The following is a 15,668-nucleotide window of genomic DNA, read 5'->3' as shown; positions in this document are numbered from 1 at the left end:
AACGGGGCCATCTTAGTAGGTTACTCGCAACGGGCACCCCGAACCCGGTCACCCCATGGGCACCAGCGCGAGGGGACCCTGTCCGGGGGGGGGCCCGGGGCCGGACACACCACGGCAGCGCGCGCCCCACTGCAGGACACCCGCAGCCTGTCCCCCTCCTCCCCGGGGACCAGCAGAGAGGTGGCAGCTTTGGCTCCCAGCAGTGTTTTGGGCACTGGGGAAGGGTTTTATTGGACTCGGCGGCGTTTCACAGAGCGCAGGTCCCCCTGCGCGGGGACCCCGAGGGAGCAGGGGCCAGACCCCGGCCAGCCCTCGGGTGGTGCGTGTGGACGTGCGCGCCGTGGCACGGGGGGACATGCAGCGCGGAGGGGCTCGGCGGCGGGGGGACGGTGCCGCAGACCCCCGCTCCCGATGTCGGGGGCCTCTCGGCGGCTTTGAGGTAGATCGAACGTGGGGGGTGCGGGTGGGGGCCAGGGGCGTGGGGCCTGGGCAGGCGGCCACACGGCCCCGCAGGGACCAGGGGTGCCGGCGGCCGCAGAGCTCAGTGCAGTGGTGCGGGACGTCCATGCTGTGCCATGGGCCGTGGGGTTTGTTTCTCAGCAGCATCGTTGTGGGGAGAAGGGAGAAATGGGGGCGGGGGGCGATGCTTTTAATGTAAAAGACTGGAAAGATGCTTGAACTGGTGGGAAGAGGTGGGGGACCAAGAACAAGCAGCCCCCCCCCCAAACCAATTCTGACCCAGTGGGCCCCAGAAGGGGCAGCCCCTTCCCTTCACCTGCTTTCTGGGGGCCAGATCCAGGACCCAGTCCCTCAAATCCTCCCTGAGATCAAGCAGAGAAACCCATGGGTGCAGGCGGGTCCCTACCAGCAGCCCCCAGACCCAGCCCAGAGCACCCCGAGCATCCTGGTTCGAGCATCCAAATTCTCCGTGGATGCATGGACTGGGCAAGGGGGAGTGGGGAAAACCCACTTACACGCGAGGCCAGGAGGGGCCTGGGGCTCCTGTGGGGTCAGTCCCTCCGCAGCTACTGAATACTTGGAGGTATTTCGGAGCCGTGTCACTCCTTGTGTTCTCATGCAGCATCCAAAGTCCGGGGAGGGGGCAGCCCGTGGCCAGGAGGGCGGCGCGGGCGGAGGAGCTCAGATCTTGCTGTTCTCCAGGTGCGAGTCAATGTGCTTTATCAAAGCATCGTCCGGGTAGCCGATGGGGAAGGCCAGCTGGCACAGCGGGCAGCTCCGGATTTCCGAGTCCACCGTCTCCATCAGCAGCTGTGGGCACAGGGGCAGCCCTGAGCCCACCTCCGCAGGGCCCGGGCCCGATCCTCGCCCCCAGCCCCCTCCCACCATCGTGCTCCTTCGCTGGGCGCGGGCTGGGGAGCCGCGGGGGGAACCGAGGCACGCTGCAGGGCTGCCAGGAGGAGGGGTCCCGGCCCCTGCCTGCCCCCACCCACCGCCCCGGGCCCTGGGGCGGGCAGGGGTCCCTCTTACGTTGATCGAGGGCCAGGACTGGGCGTGCTCGGTCCTGGCATAGGCGGCAGCTGCCCGGTGCGCGGCGGCGTCGGGGATGGGGAAGCCGGCGCAGAAGGAGGCGCAGCGGACAGCCCCCACCTCGGGGCTGGGGGGGCTGGGGACCGCCCAGTCCTCTTCGTCCGACGACTGCTTCTCGAAGCGCACGTGCTCCTCGAAGGGCTCGCGGGCGCTCAGGGGGGCCCCCGTGCCCCCCAGGTACACCTCGCCGTAGGGCCGGTGCTTGGGGAGCGTCGAGGCTTCGGGCTGCAGCCAGAGCGAGCGGCTCTGCTGGTACAGGGCCACGTTGCTCACCTCCGAGTAGCTGCGGCGGCCCTGGAAGCCGGCCTTGATGTGGCGGCTGGAGGGCTTGGCGTAGCCCAGCTCCATCCTCTCGCCGGGCAGCCGGTGCGGGGACGCCGAGGCCGGGGATGGGCAGGGCAGCGGGGCCGGGGAGCGGCGCTGCTGGGCGGGCGAGGGGCTGGAGGTGGGCACGGGCGAGCGGCGCTGCTGGGCCGGCGACTGGCAGGGCCCCGGGGCGGGCGAGCGGCGCTGCTGGGCGGGCGACTGGCACTGGGGGGCTGGGGAGCGCCGCTGCAGCGCCGGGGACTGGCACTGCGGGGCCGGGGAGCGGCCGGGCGCGGGCGAGGGGCACTGCGGGGCGGGCGAGCGGCGCTGCTGGGCCGGCGAGTGGCACTGGGACAGCGGGGAGTGGCGCTGGCCTGCAAAGCAAAACGGGAGGGGGGAGACACAAACAATGCCCCCGTCAGCTCGGCGGCACCTGTGTGCACCCCGGATGGATGGGGGGGCCCTGGAGAGCCGGTGGGAGGGATGCTCCCGGGACGGATGCTCCCAGGAGGGATGCTCCCGGGACGCATCCCTGGGGTGCTCCTGGGATGGACGCACAGGAGCGCTGCAGAGCCCGGAGGACGAGGGCAGTCAGCGTGCTCTTCATTTTCTGCAGCACCCCCGGCCCCTCTTACCGCCGTTGAGGCTCTTCTCCTGCAGCAGCGCGCGGAGGATTTGGCTCTGCAGGGAGCTGAGGTTCCTCAGGCGGCACAGCTCCTCCGTCAGCTCCGTGTAGGCCAGCGCCAGGTTCACCCTGCGGCGGGGACAGCGCGTCACCGAGGGCAGAGCACCCCTGGTCCCCCAGGCCAGCAGCGCCCTCCCTGCACCAGGTGCTGTGGGCGCACCCAAAACGACCCCAAACCGGGCTCCGTGACTCAAAAGGGAAATTTGCAGCCATGCCTTGCTGCCCAGGGGCCGGGAGGAGCAGGAGCGCAGGCACGAGGCGCTGGAGGTGGGCACTGAGCTCACCAACAGCTTTCAAAGGCCCTGACAAAGTCATCAATTCTCCCCCAACTTGGGTGTCACTTTTAAAAAACATATTCTCCCGGGTGATGTGAAGGGAGAACCCATCTCCTGAGGTTCCCGCGGGGCTGTCAGGCTCGGCGCGCCCGCCGCCGCGCACGGCGAGTTGAACTGAGCCGTTGTGACACCCCCGGGACCCGGGAGACGCCGCTCGTAACAGCAGCCGACAGGTCTGCCCCGCGCTGCCTCCCCTGCGATCTTATCACGGGCAAGAAAAGAAAAGGAAAAGAAAAGGAAAAGAAAAGATGAAGTTTCCCCAGCTCGGTCCCGTGTCACATCCCCAGAGGCCCCACGGCCCTGCTGGGTGGCTCCGGGGGGGCCGCATGGGACATTTCCCAAACTGCCTTGGCCAGGCATCGCTGACGGCTTCCCGCCCTGCATCCCCCCCCCCAAGAAGCAGAGGAGACACGGGTGCTGTGCGTGCCCCCACCCGGGGCTGGGCTCTCGGTGCCTGGCTTCGGCTGCCTCAGTTTCCCCCTGCGGAGCGCTGGGGTCCCTCAGTGCTCCTGACCCAACTTCGAGCCCGGGGAGCGCTGGCACGGCAGCCGCAGCTCTAGGCGGGGGCCCGGCTCCGGTGCTGGATTTTGGCTGACCGGAGCACCCCCTGCCCCGGGGCCACCCCGCTCCTCTCAAAGTCACGCTGCAGCGCAGGGAGGAAGTGTGAAAACCGCAGCGCTGGGGTGGAGGAGCGCGCAGCGCCGGGGTGAGCGGGGCGACGAGCAGCCCCCAGCCCCGCATCGAGCCCGGAGCCCGGCCAGAGCACCGGGACGGGGGGCGACCAGCGGCTCCGAGGGTCCCTCCCGGAGCCAGGGCAGCCACCGGGCTTTTGGGGAGGATCGGTGCAGCTCCCCCACACCCTGAAAAATTGCTGTTTCAGGATAAAATGTGAGTTTTGATACGCAACTGCAGATAAGACGTGAGAACAAAACAGCTGCCGAAAACCCAGCCGCCCACAGGCCCCGAAGTGCCGGGGAGCGACGCTGCTCTGGCGGGAGCAGCCGGATCCCGCGGGGCTCCCGCTGGCCCAGGCGTGCCCCCTGCCACCTTTCCTGCCCCGCGCCGCTGCCCCTGCTGTCCCTTGGTGTCCCTGGAGGGATGCCACGGCCAGGAGAGGGCTGGGGGCGGCGGTGGCAGAGGGGCAGGGCGGGATGGTGCAGGGCTGCGAGCACAGCTGCGATCCCCAGGTGGTGGCTGGTGAAATATGGGGGAGGCCAGGGCTTAAGGCCCCCCCTTCCATCCCCTATAAAAGCACACAACTTGCAGGGGTGCTCGCAGCTCATTCCAACCGAACCCAGTGCCTATTTGTAGGGCGCAGCCCCCCCCCCGCTGTACAGGGTCACCTTCTGGAGGAAGCTGGGGTCCTGGGGGGGGGTTGGGGTCCCAGCTCCCTCATGGGGACAGGGACCCCGCATCCTGCCCAGCGCTGCGGTGGGGCCTTTCAGGGGGGGGGGGGGGGGGCAGTGCCACTTCCCCCCCCACGGGGCAGCGCTGCCAACCACATCTCCTCACTCCTGCCCAGCCGCAAGGTGCCCCCAGCCCCAGCCGGGCGTGGGGGGGGCTCCTCCCTGCCACCAGGGTCAGCACAGACCCCCACTCGCTGGGGAGCTGGTGGGTGCAGGAGCAGGACGCGGCCCCCCCCAGCCAGGCAGGGGGTGCTGGGCACGGGGGGGGCCCCGTCCTCCACATGGGGCCTGCGGTTGCTTGGGGAGGGAGGAAGGGGTGACCTCGAGCAAGTTACGCCTGGTAAACAAGAAGGAGCCCTTAAATAAAAGCACAAACCACAGGCTTATCTGGTATCTGCGCGTGGGCAGGGGGTGGGCAGGGGAGAGCGTGCACCAGGGCTGCTGGGGGTACGGCTGGGCACCGACCTCTTGCCCCCCCGCCACTGGGACGGGGCCCCGGGGAGCTGCTGCCTGGGAGAGGGGCGCGGGGATATCCCGGCACTGCCACCGAAGCCAGGGGCCGCGGGACAGATCCTGCTCCCCTCCTGCTTGCACCCCTCCTGGCTCCGCACCCTGCCGGCCTGCGGGACGTCGGGGACAGAGAGCGAGGCTGGGGAGGCTCCTTGCCGCGGCTGCAGGAGGTGTGGAGGCCGGCAGGTGTGGCAGCAGCACCCGTGGGTGCACAGGGTCACACCGGGACCGAGCACCGGCTGCCGGCCCCACGGGGGGGCTGGCGTCAGCCTGCAGCCACTGGGCACGTCCCCAAGGTGCCACCGTGCCCCTGCGCACCGAGGGGAGTGTGCTCAGCCCACCCCACCCTGCACAGGGAGACGGCCCTTGAGATTCATTAAAACCCACAAAAGCCCATTAAAATTAACGTGGCAGCGGGGAAGCCGGCGGCACGGGAAGGCAGCGGGGATGTGCCCCCCACAGCCCGCAGCCAGCGCCCCTTGCTCTCAGCACCTCCACCGCTGGAGATCTCACACGGGACAGATCCTACGAAACACCCCCAGGTCCTGTGGCACTGTCCAGCATCTTCCTGTCCCCCCCCAGGACCAGCCCCACGCTGCAGGTGTTGCCGACCCCATCCGCACCCAGCCCCGACCCCTGGGGCTGCGCTGGCCGCCCCGCACCTGGCTGGGAAAGGGCCTTAGTGCAGGTGGGAGCGGCCAGGAGCTGGGAAGGGACAAAAAAAAAAAAAGGCAAAATCGAGGGAAAAAGAAAAGGTCGGTGCTTCCCTCCACGCTGCTGAGGTCACCGAAGACGCTTTGCCGTGGCTGCACCAGGAATTGGCTCAAAGTCTCCTTTCCCCCCAAAAAAGGAGCAGGCGCCGCAGCGGCGATCGCGTGGCCGCCTCCACAACAAAAGCAAGCGCTGCCATCGAAGGCAGTGAGTCAAACCCCAACCCGTCCTGCCCTTGCGGGCGCACTACAGAGGCAGGCTGACTAATTTGGCAAAAGAAAGAAAGAAAAGTCACCCGAAGATGAAAAGCAGAGATAACGTGCCCTTCACGCCAAAAAAAAAAGTGGTGGAAAGGAGCAGGTTACAAAAAAGAGCCTTATTTACAAGAAAAGACAGCGCCGTGGAGGAAAAACTTATTCCCCATCCCAGCCCTGGGGAAGGGGCTAAAGCGCCCCCAAAAGTGGGGTTTGCTCTGCTGCTGTCTGCGGGCAGAGGGCACGGAGCCTGCGGTGCCTCAGTTTCCCCACCCCAATTGGAGAGGGTCTGGGAATCGTTAACAGCGCGCTGGGGGCTTTGTTTCCAGGGGAGGGCTGGATGCTGGATGGCAAGGGCAGGGGCAGAGACCCTCCGCGGGGGGGGACACACCTGCCTCTCCCAGCCACGGTGGGGCTGAGCTTTGCCAAAACCAAAGCGAATTAAAGGGAGGAAGCTCGGGGGGTGAAGGGCGGCTGCTGGGACGCGAGGCGGGGAGACGGGGCTGCGGCAGCCCTCGGTCGGCCCCAGCCTCGGGGGGAAATCAGCGCGGATCAGGACGGCCCCGCTGCGACCGAGGCGCTGATTTACTCCAGGGAGACAAGAAACGGCAGAAGCATCCGTCGTGGCGAGAAAAAGGAGGAGAAAAAACCCCGGCACCCTCCCGTCCCCGCGCCCCACGAGTCCCGCGCGTCAGCTTTTATCTGTCCACAGCTCGGCACGGCCGCACGCGGCTGCCGGCCCCGGCACCTCGCCGCCCGCCCGGAGGAGACGCAGCGCGGCGCCCGCCTGCTGCACATCGTGGGGGGCGAGGGAACGGAGCCCCCACCGCGTCCCGAGCGTGGGGACGGGCGCCTGGGGCTGGAACGAGGAGGGGAGCGGCGTAACGGGGCTGCTGCCAGAGAGGAGCGGGCTGCTCGGGGGGACATCGCCGCACCGTGCCCTGCATTGGCCTGGCCCAGCCCGACAGCTCCCCTGGGCCTACTCCAAACCCGGGGGTGCCTCCGTCCGACCCCCCCGAGGCCGGGGGTTCCCGGCCCCTCTCCTGAAGCCGGGTGGTGCCTCTGGGGCTCAGCGCAGCAGCAAGGGGGAGGCCGGGCAGAGGCTCCGAGCAGGGACCCCCCCTGTTGCTGCCGGCACCACGGCGGCTCCGCGCCCAGCTGCACCGGTGCGAATGGAAATAAATCCCCAAAAAACCGCTGGCGGGGGTCGTGCAGAGACGGTAACTGCGGGAGCAGCCCGGGCGTGCCGCTGGCGTTGCCAGCTGCATGGCACGGCACGGAGCGGCACGGCACGGCACGGAGCGGCACGGCACAGCACGGCATGGCACGGAGCAGCATGGCACGGCTCGGCACCGCACAGCACAGCACGGCATGGCACGGCGCAGCACGGCACAGCACAGCATGGCATGGCACGGCTCGGCACCGCACCGCACCGCACAGCACGGCATGGCATGGCGCAGCACGGCACAGCACAGCATGGCATGGCACGGCTTGGCACCGCACCGCACGGCATGGCACAGCGCAGCATGGCACAACATAGCATGGAGCAGCACGGCACGGCTCAGCACCGCACCGCTCTGCACAGAGCAGCACAGCACGGCTCGGCCCGGCTCGGCACCGCACCGCACGGCTCGGCACGGCTCAGCACCGCACCGCACAGCACGGCATGGCACAGCGCAGCATGGAGCAGCACGGCACGGCTCGGCACCGCACCGCACCGCACAGCACGGCTCGGCTCGGCACGGCCCGGCTCGGCGCGGTGCCTGCGCGGCAGCAGCGCCCTCTGGAGGCAGTCCCCGCTCCCCCCTCCCCCCGCTCCCCCCCCCCCCGGCGCGGCGCCCCCCGCCCGGACCCCCCCCGCAACGAGGCAGAGAAGCGGTGGGGAAGGGGCAGCCCCCCCCGTCCTGCCCCCAGGGAGGGCGAAGGGGCAGCGGGTGCCCACCCAGCACCCCCCGTGTCCGTGTCCCCCCCCGTACCCCCATCCTCCCGGGGTCCCCCCCGTGCCCGCACCCCACGCACCCCCAGGCACTTACTGGTCGTCGCCCATCTTCTTCACCCAGGCCATGTCCCGCTCTGACTGCTCCTGCGGACAGGGCACGTCCGTGAGCCCCCGGCCCCCATCCCGCGTCCCCACGGCCGCATCCTGCCCACGCCGTACCTGCTCGCGGGTGTCCTGCAGGTGCTTCAGCTCCGCCTGCAGCCGCTCGCACTCGGCCTTGAGGTGCTCCTCGCGGTGCTGGGCGCGCTGAGCCTCCTGCCGCGCGGCCTCCAGCTCGGCCTCCAGCCGGCCCGGGGCCTCCAGCCCGCGGCTCGGCCAGCCCGCCGGCCGATCCAGCACTGCGGGCAGGGCACGGCTCAGCACCACGGCCGCGGGGGGCCCTGCCAGAGGCTGGCCCCCGGGGGGGAGCCGTGGTGCGTGCGAGGGGGGCTCACCGTGGCTCAGCGCGGGGTTGGGGTGCAGGGAGAGGAAAGGCACCTCCTGGCCCGGCAGCGGGGCGCCGAGGCCGGGGAAGGCGCCGCCGTCGCGCTGCCGCAGCTGCTGCTCCAGGCTCCGGATGCGGCTCAGGTGCGTCTCCACCAGCGCCCGCTGCCGGGGGGGGGGGCAGAGGGGTGAGCCCCACCGCCCCCCAATTAATCCTGCCCCCACGCCTCCTGCACACCCGGAGCTTGGCACCCCGATCCGCCAGCCCCCGGCCCTGCGTCACCGCATCCCCGCCGAGTCCCGGCGGTGGCACTGACAGCAGCACTGAGGCCACCGCAGCTCGCTGGGGGAGAAGCGATTTGCCCAGCGTGGGGAAGGGGACCCCAGTGACCCCCCCCCTGCCAGTGCCCCTGCCAGCCGCAGGCGCCCACCATCTCGCCCAGCTCCGACTCCAGGTCTGCCTTCTCCACGCACAGCTTCTCATAGGCCTGGATCATCTCATCCAGCTGCTCCTCCCGCTCCTTGCTCTTCTGCAGCTGCAGGGCAGGGGCGGGGGTCAGCACACGGCCTGGGGACCCCCCCCCCCAGCACCCAGTGCCCCCGACCCCGCTCACCTCGTGCTGGAACTGGTTGAGCTGCTGCTGCAGCGACGCCTTCTCGCTCTTGAGCAGCGACGTCTCCTTGGCCTCGTAGACAGAGAAGATGTGCTCCTCCCCGAACTCGCCGATCAGCGGGTACTGCGGCCACGGGGCAGAGCCGTCAGCGGGGACCCCCGGCCCCCAGCGCCCCCCAGCCCACGGCCCCAGGCCCTCACCTTGACCTCGTACATCTTAAGACGCCGCTTGAGCGTGGAGTTCTCCCTCTCCAGCCCGGTGAGGCGGTTCTTGATGTCGTCGTAGGCGGTGATGAGGGCGAAGTGGGAGGCCGAGCACATCTCACCCGAGAGGTCGGTGTTGGGGCTGTCGAGCCAGTCCTCGTCCGGCCCCAGCGCCTCCTGCGTCAGGATGCTGATGTCGTCCTCGAACATGGAGTCCATGGCGCCGCGCGAGTCCTGCCTGGGGGGACGCGAGCACCCCGGGGTGAGGCGGGGACAGATGCGGCCGCAGCAGCTCAGGCGCCCTCGGAGCTGCAGGGCTGCCGGGCAGGCCGGAGGGGACAGGTCCCTGCAGCGGGGGGACACGGGCCACGTGTCACCTCTCCTGCCCACAGAAGGGAGGGAGCAGGGTACGAGCAGCACCCCAAGATACTGGGGAGGAGGGCAGGAGCTGGCATCAAGGAGCCGGGACGGCAGAGAGCATCCCGGCGGAGCAGCCCCAGGGGGACGCGGTGACTTTCCCAACGTCCCCCAGGGAGCGAGTGCCAGAAATAGCGGCCGGTGCCGCCGATTCCCACCCCGCAACGCACGCGAGCTGCTTTCCGCCCTCCCACGCGGCACGGAGCCCGCGCGGTGCCCTATATACCGGCGCTGCTGCTCACCCCCAGGAGCTACCTGGCTCACAGCACAGCCCCAGCGAGGCCTGATCCTGCCTGGCCAGCTCTCAGCCCCAGCACGGCAGGATTTGTCCCCAGAACAACAGTCACAAAGCCACCTGTGAGCAGGGTGCTGGGGCCGAAGAGGCTCCTGAAAGGCTCTGCTGCCCAGTGCCCTCCCGCACTCACCGGGGGCCAGGCTGCTGGCAGCGGAGCTGTCTCCCCCGAGCTGGTCGCTATTTCGAGGCATGCAATTAGCGGGAGCCCCCGCGGCCCAGCGTGTGGCGGAGCGGCCACCCAGCCTGCAGGGAGCTCGCGCCCGGAGCAGGCCAGGAGGCAGCGGGGGCAGCTCGCCCCATCCCACCCGCGGGCAGCGGCGCGGCGCAGCCTCATCCGGGAGCCGCGGCCACACAAATAATTCATTGCAGCAGGCAGGAAAGGGAGGCGAGCTCTGCAGGGTGGCAGGCGGGGACAGCCTGGGGCCAGCCCGGCGCTCTCGCTGCCCCAGCCCTGGGTGCAGAACCCCCGGCTGCTCCCCGTGCCCCCAGCTCCTGGGAAGGCCAGGGGGGGGCAGGCAGCCCTGGGCTGAGCTTTGCAGCCTTTGCTGGGATGGGGATCACGAAACGCAGACAAAACCCCCAGCACCGCAGCCCCTCATCTGTCCCCACTTGCTGTCCTCAGGGCTTTAAATCCACGCCCTGGGGCAGTGACAGAGGGGACGGGGCACCCCGAGATCCCCCCCTGCTTGGGCAGGGAGGGCACCATCATCATTCCCCTGTGGGGAAACAGAAGGCCCCCAAAAACATGCGAAAGCCAAGGCTGGACCCCCCAAGTCCCTGGGGGCTCCCTCAAAGCAAGACCCAAGAGTCCTGGGGCTGGAGGGTGCCCTGGGGGGCACCACGCAGGGCATGGGGACACCGGAACCAAGCTTCCCAGCGGGGTACCGAGCCCGGCGCCTGGCTCTGCTGCCCCCTGCTCGGTGCCTCAGTTTCCCCAAGTGCACCACGGCGGGACCCCTCGTGACACCTGCCTTGCAGCGGGCCCCGGGCGCGGGGCGAGGCGGTGCGGGCTGGGCAGGGCTGCGGCGCGGGCGCCTCAGGCGCGGGCAGCGAGGCGGGCGCTCGGCAGGTCGGCCACGAGAGGCGGCGGCGGCGGCGTTGGCATTAGGCTCCGGGGGCAAGGCAGGAGGTCCCCGAGGCTCCGCGAGGCTTCGCTCCCTCCTGGTTCCCAGCAGCCGGCCCCTCCTGGAGGCCTGCGGGCGCCTTTAAAGAGAGCAAAACCGAGGCTGCAGCTCCCTGCGTGGGGACGGAGCGCCGGGGGGACGGCAGCGGGCAGGGCCGGTGCCAGCCCCAGCACCCGGCTCCCCGCGGCTGGGGGGCTGCGGGGGGGGCTGGCGGCCGGGCAAGCACGAGGGGGGGCGAGCAGCGAGGCGGGCAGGGGGCGCGCCCCCGGCCCCGCGGGCAGTGCCCCGGCGAGGCGGCGAGCCCGGGGGTCCCGGTGCGGTGCCGGGGAGCGCCCCGGGGGCGCGGCGGGCACGAGGCCCCGGTGCGGCGGCGTGCACGTGCGTGTGCACGAGGCTGGGGGGGGGGGGGCACCCCCCGCGACCCCGGGGGCCTGCGGCTCCTCGGCGCCCCCGGCAACGCGCCCCGAGCCCCGGCTCGGCCCCGACCCCCCCCCTGCCCCCCCCTGGGGCTGCCCGGGGAGCCCGCACGGCACGGGGCGGGGGTGGGCAGGGGGAACCGGGGGGGGGCCGGGGCCAGGGATGGAGCCGGGGACAAAGGCGCAGAAGGGGTCGAGCCGGGGAGCGGGGCGGGGACGGGGACGGGGATGGGGACAAAGACGGGGCCCGAGGGGGGGCGGGCGAGGATGGCGACGGGGACACGGCGGCGGGGATGGGAAAGGGGCCGGGAACGGGAGGGGGCCGGGCCGGAGGAGGGGACGGGAGCGGGGCCGGGGCCGGGGCCGGGCCCGAGGAGGCCGGGAGCCGCCGGGCAGCGGCGGGGCTGCGGCGAGCCCGGCCTGGGCGGGGGGAGCCCGGTTCCGGTTCCTTCCCCCGCTGCCCGCCCCCGGCCCAGGCCCCGCACTCACCGGGAGGGGCGGCGATCACCGGGAGGCGCGGCGCTGCGGCGGCGGCGGCGCCCGCCGGGATGCGGCTCCTTCCCCCGGCCCCGGCCCCGGTCGCGGTGTCGGTGCCGGTGTCAGCCCCGGTCCCGGTCCCGGTCCCGGCCGCCCCCGCCGCAGCCCCGGCCCCGGCCGCCGTTTCTTCCGCTCCGGAGACACCGCGAAACCACGTGGGCACCGGGCGGCCGCCAGCGCCCTCCCCCCGGGCCGCGCCGGTACCGCCCCGGGCCGCGCCGGTGCCGCCCGCCGGGACGCGGCTCCGCTCCGGGGCCGCCCCCGCCCGGCCGCGGTCCCGGTGCCGGTGCCGGAGCAGGGCAGTGCCCCCCCGGGGCCGGCGCGCCCCAGCCCCCGCCCGCTGCAGCCCCCCGCCTCCCCCCTGGGCAGCGCCACGGGGACCGGAGCCCCGGTACCGGAGCCCTCGGGCAGTGCCCGGGGCTGCCCCCGGCCCCCGTTGGGGCAGAGAGCCGGGGGGCGGGGGGGGGGCTCCTTTCGTCTCCTCTCCCATCGCCGGCCCCGTCGCGGTGGGGCCGAGGGCTGAGCAGAGCCGCAGCCACATGCTGTGGGGGCTGGGAGAACATTTTATTCCCTGAATTGTTCCCTCGGAGCCGTTTCCATTATGGAATTACATTTTTTTCACTTTGCTGCACATGGGTTATTAATAGCTGCTCTGCTTTTGCCGCTGCCGCTGCCTCCAAGGGCTCCCCCAGCGAGCTGAGCCCCGCTCTGGGGGCAAAGCCCAGCAGCCCCCGGCTCGGGGAGCGGGGCCCGGTGCCAGCCTGGAAGCCGGGAGCAGCCGGATGGACCCACGGCACCACGCGGACGGACCCACGGCACTGCCGCCAGCCCCACAGGCGTGCGAGTCCCTGCCAAGGCCCTCGGCTGCGAGATGGAGCCCAGGAGCCGCGTCCCAGCGCATGGCTTGGGCAGCTCCGCTCCCGTTCAGGCGCTGGTGATGGAGGCGTCAGCACGGGAGCGATTCCCGGCCCCTCCATCGGCCTCCAACACGCGACGGCTCGTGCCGGGGCTGGGGGAAGAGGCGTCGGGGTAGGGAAACGGCGAGGAGCACGCCGCGCTTTGGGCTGAGCATGGCAGCCCCGTCCCCACAGAGAGCCAACAGCAGCGAAGCCCCTGGCAGAGGCGCTCCCGCGGGGCCCCATCCTGCACCCCTGCCGCAGACCCCCCTCCCGGCGCTATGTATAGCGCAGCTGTATCATCGCCTGGATGGCGGCTCGGCTGCGCCGTGAGAGCGCGGCGGTGATTCAGCGGACGTCACTCGGCACCCGGGAGCTTCGCTCTTGGAGCGGGAGAGGGGTGGTTGGCAGCAGGGCCGGACCCCCGCCGCCCCGCGTCAGCAGGTCCCCTGGGGAACGCTGCGGCAGCCCCAGGGCTGGAGCCAAACCTGGGCACAGCACCGGGCCTTCCCGAGCCAAAATCGCAGCGTTGGGCCCGGGAGGTTTTTGGAGACTGATGCACTGCTGCTGCCTCCCCCCGCTCACGCTGCCCTGCAGCCAGGACAGGCATCAGGCTGCTAATGGGCTGCTGCGAGCGGAGCAGAGCCATTTCCATCTGAATTTCTGCCAGGGAAGCAGCGCGTCACATCTGGTGCACGGCCGAGAGAGGAGGAACCGGGGCTGGGGGTGCCCCAGGAGAGCCCTGGCGAGCCCGGGAGCGGTCACCCCGTGAGGGGCAGCGGGAGCCACGGGGCCGGGCTGTGCCGCAAACAGGGCCCAGAAAAAAAACGAGCATCAGCTCAGGCTCTGCTCATGCTCACAGACTGCTGCAAAGCGCTTTGAAGTGCAAATTAAGGTTTTCCATCAGGTTTGAAGTTAATTTTGACGCAAAGAAAACAGCGAGTCCTCGCCCATGCGTGTGTGCAAAGGAGGCAGGTGCTGTGCGGGGCTGCGCAGCCCTCAGGGGTGGCAGCACAGGGGGACACAGCCTGAGGCCCCCCCCAGCCCCGCGGAGGGGCCGCATGCAGAGCTTGGGCCCAGGCCATTGCCGTGTGTTAGGGAAGAGCCTCGCACAGCGCCTGGGCCGCTGCCACGGGGCCGCACAGTAATTTGCCCATCGCTTTTTGCTCGCTCACAAGGGTCTAGCGCAGGGCTCTGAAAATCAATTTACACCGGCAGCCACAGACACACTGGTAGAAGCGCTATTTTAAGCAGCGAGGTTAGACCAGCGCAGATGCATCATTGTGCAGAGAACCTAATCACTCTGCCACATGGCCACTTAGAGTGGAAAACCTCAGATCATTTTCCACTTGGCTTATCTGTGCCCGTTGCGGAGCAGCACTTGTCTGAAAGAAGAGCACCAGGCATTCGAGAGGCCGATGCTGAGCTCATCTCCCTGCCACGCAGGGCTCCCGTGCTTTGGGGGCATCGCCCAGTTCTGGCCCCTCTGCATCCCCAGGAGAGCCCTGGGCCGGGGCAGGGGGGGTGGAGGAGGGTGCCCAAGCCCCCTGCGCACCCCGAGTCCCGTCATCCACGCGCACAAACCTCACTAAGATGCAGCCACACGTTTGTGTCAAGCCATCACAGCTCACACCAAGAAGGGCAGCAGTGGCGGACATCCACCAGCACAGCTCTGTGGTTTCCATGCTGCCCTCAGGCTCAGGTAAGGCCCTGCGGCCCCCCTGGGTGCAGAGGAGGGTGCAGGGGCTGGGGGAGGGCCGCAGCGCACGGCCGGGGGGCACAGAACCCCCCGGGCCCAGCGGAGCCCACCCACACCTGGCTCTGGGCACCTGCAGTGCGGTTTCCTCCAGGGCCCCGGGTACCCGACCCGAGGGGATTCACCAAATTCCCACCGCTGCGCGTTGAGCTCCTGCTTCGCTTGCACTCGCAGCCAGCGCCTCGGGAACAACAGGGCTAAAAAGCAGCGGTGAAACGAGGGACGGCTCAGCCCAAAGCGCGGTGTCACCGGGGAGCGAGCGCCAGCCGCTGAAGCCACCGGGCCCTGCGCCCAGCGGGTGCCAGACAGTGGCTCCGCACTGGAGCAGGGGCCAGGGCCCCGCTGTCACCCCCGGGAGCAGAAAGCCGAGCGCCTTCGCCTCACTCCTCTCCCAGCCCCGCGCAGGATTTGGGTTTCTCCTGCCCTCGGCTGCTCCCCGGGGCCTGGCGCCCGCAGAAGCCGAGCCCGGCAGCGCGGATGGGGCCGAGCACCGGGAGGAGGCCGAGCGCCGTCCCCAGGAAGCGTCGCGCAGGGCCCCGCGCGCTCGGTGGCACAGATGGCAGCTGCCACGCCGCTGCCACGCCGCTGTCACCCCCGGCTCCCCGCAGGAAGCGCGCGGCCGCCGCACACCCACGCCGTCTCAGAGCACCGCGGGGGCCGCGGCTGGCGGGGGGGGGAGCAGCAGCGGCTCCGTCAAACGAAGCAGCAAAAAAGTAACGAAAACCAAAATAAAGCGGCTTTTATTTAGAAGGTAAATAAATCGGGCCTACCGGTTTGTTAGCGGCTGGGTCCTCTCCAGGCGCCGTTAACGCGTCGCAGCGGGGAGGAGGCGCGGTAACGGGGCCCCGGTGTCGCAGCCGATCAGCTCTTTGCTGGGGGAAGCGCCGGCTCCGTCGCTCGGCGTGCCCGAGGAAACGACAGAGCTCCGTTAATGAAGGAGCCCGGCTGGGCACCCCTCGAGGCCAACCTCCCCCTGCCAAGGCACCGGGGCAGGGCAAGGAGCTGGACACAGCCCCAGGCACATCCCCACCCGCTGCTGGAGCGGCCCCTGGAGAGGAGACGTCGGGGTGGGCTCTACCCGCTGCACCAAAAGCAGCTCTCCAGGAGCCTGAAGGAAGCCAAAGAGGTGCTCGTGCTCCCTCCGAGCCGGCTGCTTCCCTGAAGCGAACAAAACCCCCAGAGCCCCAAACAAACAGGACAGACACGGGTTTGTTTCCACTACTGTCTCAGTGT

The 15,668-nt window shown here is 70.3% G+C and overlaps 1 protein-coding gene across 2 annotated transcripts; it reads right to left on the bottom strand.

Annotated features, from left to right (window-relative positions):
• Nucleotides 1-184: 184 nt before the first annotated feature.
• TBKBP1 (TBK1 binding protein 1) lies at nt 185-11,877 on the bottom strand. Of its 2 annotated transcripts, none has more exons than XM_066981445.1 (11): nt 11,736-11,877; nt 10,674-10,909; nt 8,992-9,228; nt 8,792-8,914; nt 8,609-8,713; nt 8,189-8,342; nt 7,914-8,092; nt 7,789-7,838; nt 2,490-2,608; nt 1,489-2,228; nt 185-1,269 (listed from the first exon to the last, which is right to left on the bottom strand). In XM_066981445.1, exons 3-11 carry the CDS (start codon nt 9,211-9,213, stop codon nt 1,141-1,143), a joined length of 1,821 nt encoding a protein of 606 aa, XP_066837546.1. In that variant the 5' UTR covers nt 9,214-9,228; nt 10,674-10,909; nt 11,736-11,877; the 3' UTR covers nt 185-1,140. The 2 variants fall into 2 exon arrangements, with proteins under 2 accessions (XP_066837546.1, XP_066837547.1); XM_066981446.1 differs by having other exon boundaries at nt 8,992-9,340; nt 10,678-10,909.
• Between the last annotated feature and the right edge of the window lie 3,791 nt (nt 11,878-15,668).

Source organism: Anser cygnoides, chromosome 22 (genome assembly GCF_040182565.1).
Source record: "Anser cygnoides isolate HZ-2024a breed goose chromosome 22, Taihu_goose_T2T_genome, whole genome shotgun sequence".
Taxonomy (NCBI): Eukaryota; Metazoa; Chordata; class Aves; order Anseriformes; family Anatidae; genus Anser; species Anser cygnoides.
The sequence above is the reverse complement of the archived record's forward strand: the minus strand, read 5'-3'. Positions and strand labels throughout refer to the sequence as shown.

What these genes read in the sequence shown, in the direction of transcription:
- TBKBP1 (XM_066981445.1), bottom strand. Translation starts at nt 9,213, where the DNA reads ATGGACTCCATGTTCGAGGACGACATCAGCATCCTGACGCAGGAGGCG. An exon ending in TTAAGATGTACGAGGTCAAG is followed by an intron (nt 8,915 to 8,991) that starts GTGAGGGCCTGG and finishes CCGTGGCCGCAG; the next exon opens with TACCCGCTGATCGGCGAGTT. An exon ending in TCAACCAGTTCCAGCACGAG is followed by an intron (nt 8,714 to 8,791) that starts GTGAGCGGGGTC and finishes CCTGCCCTGCAG; the next exon opens with CTGCAGAAGAGCAAGGAGCG.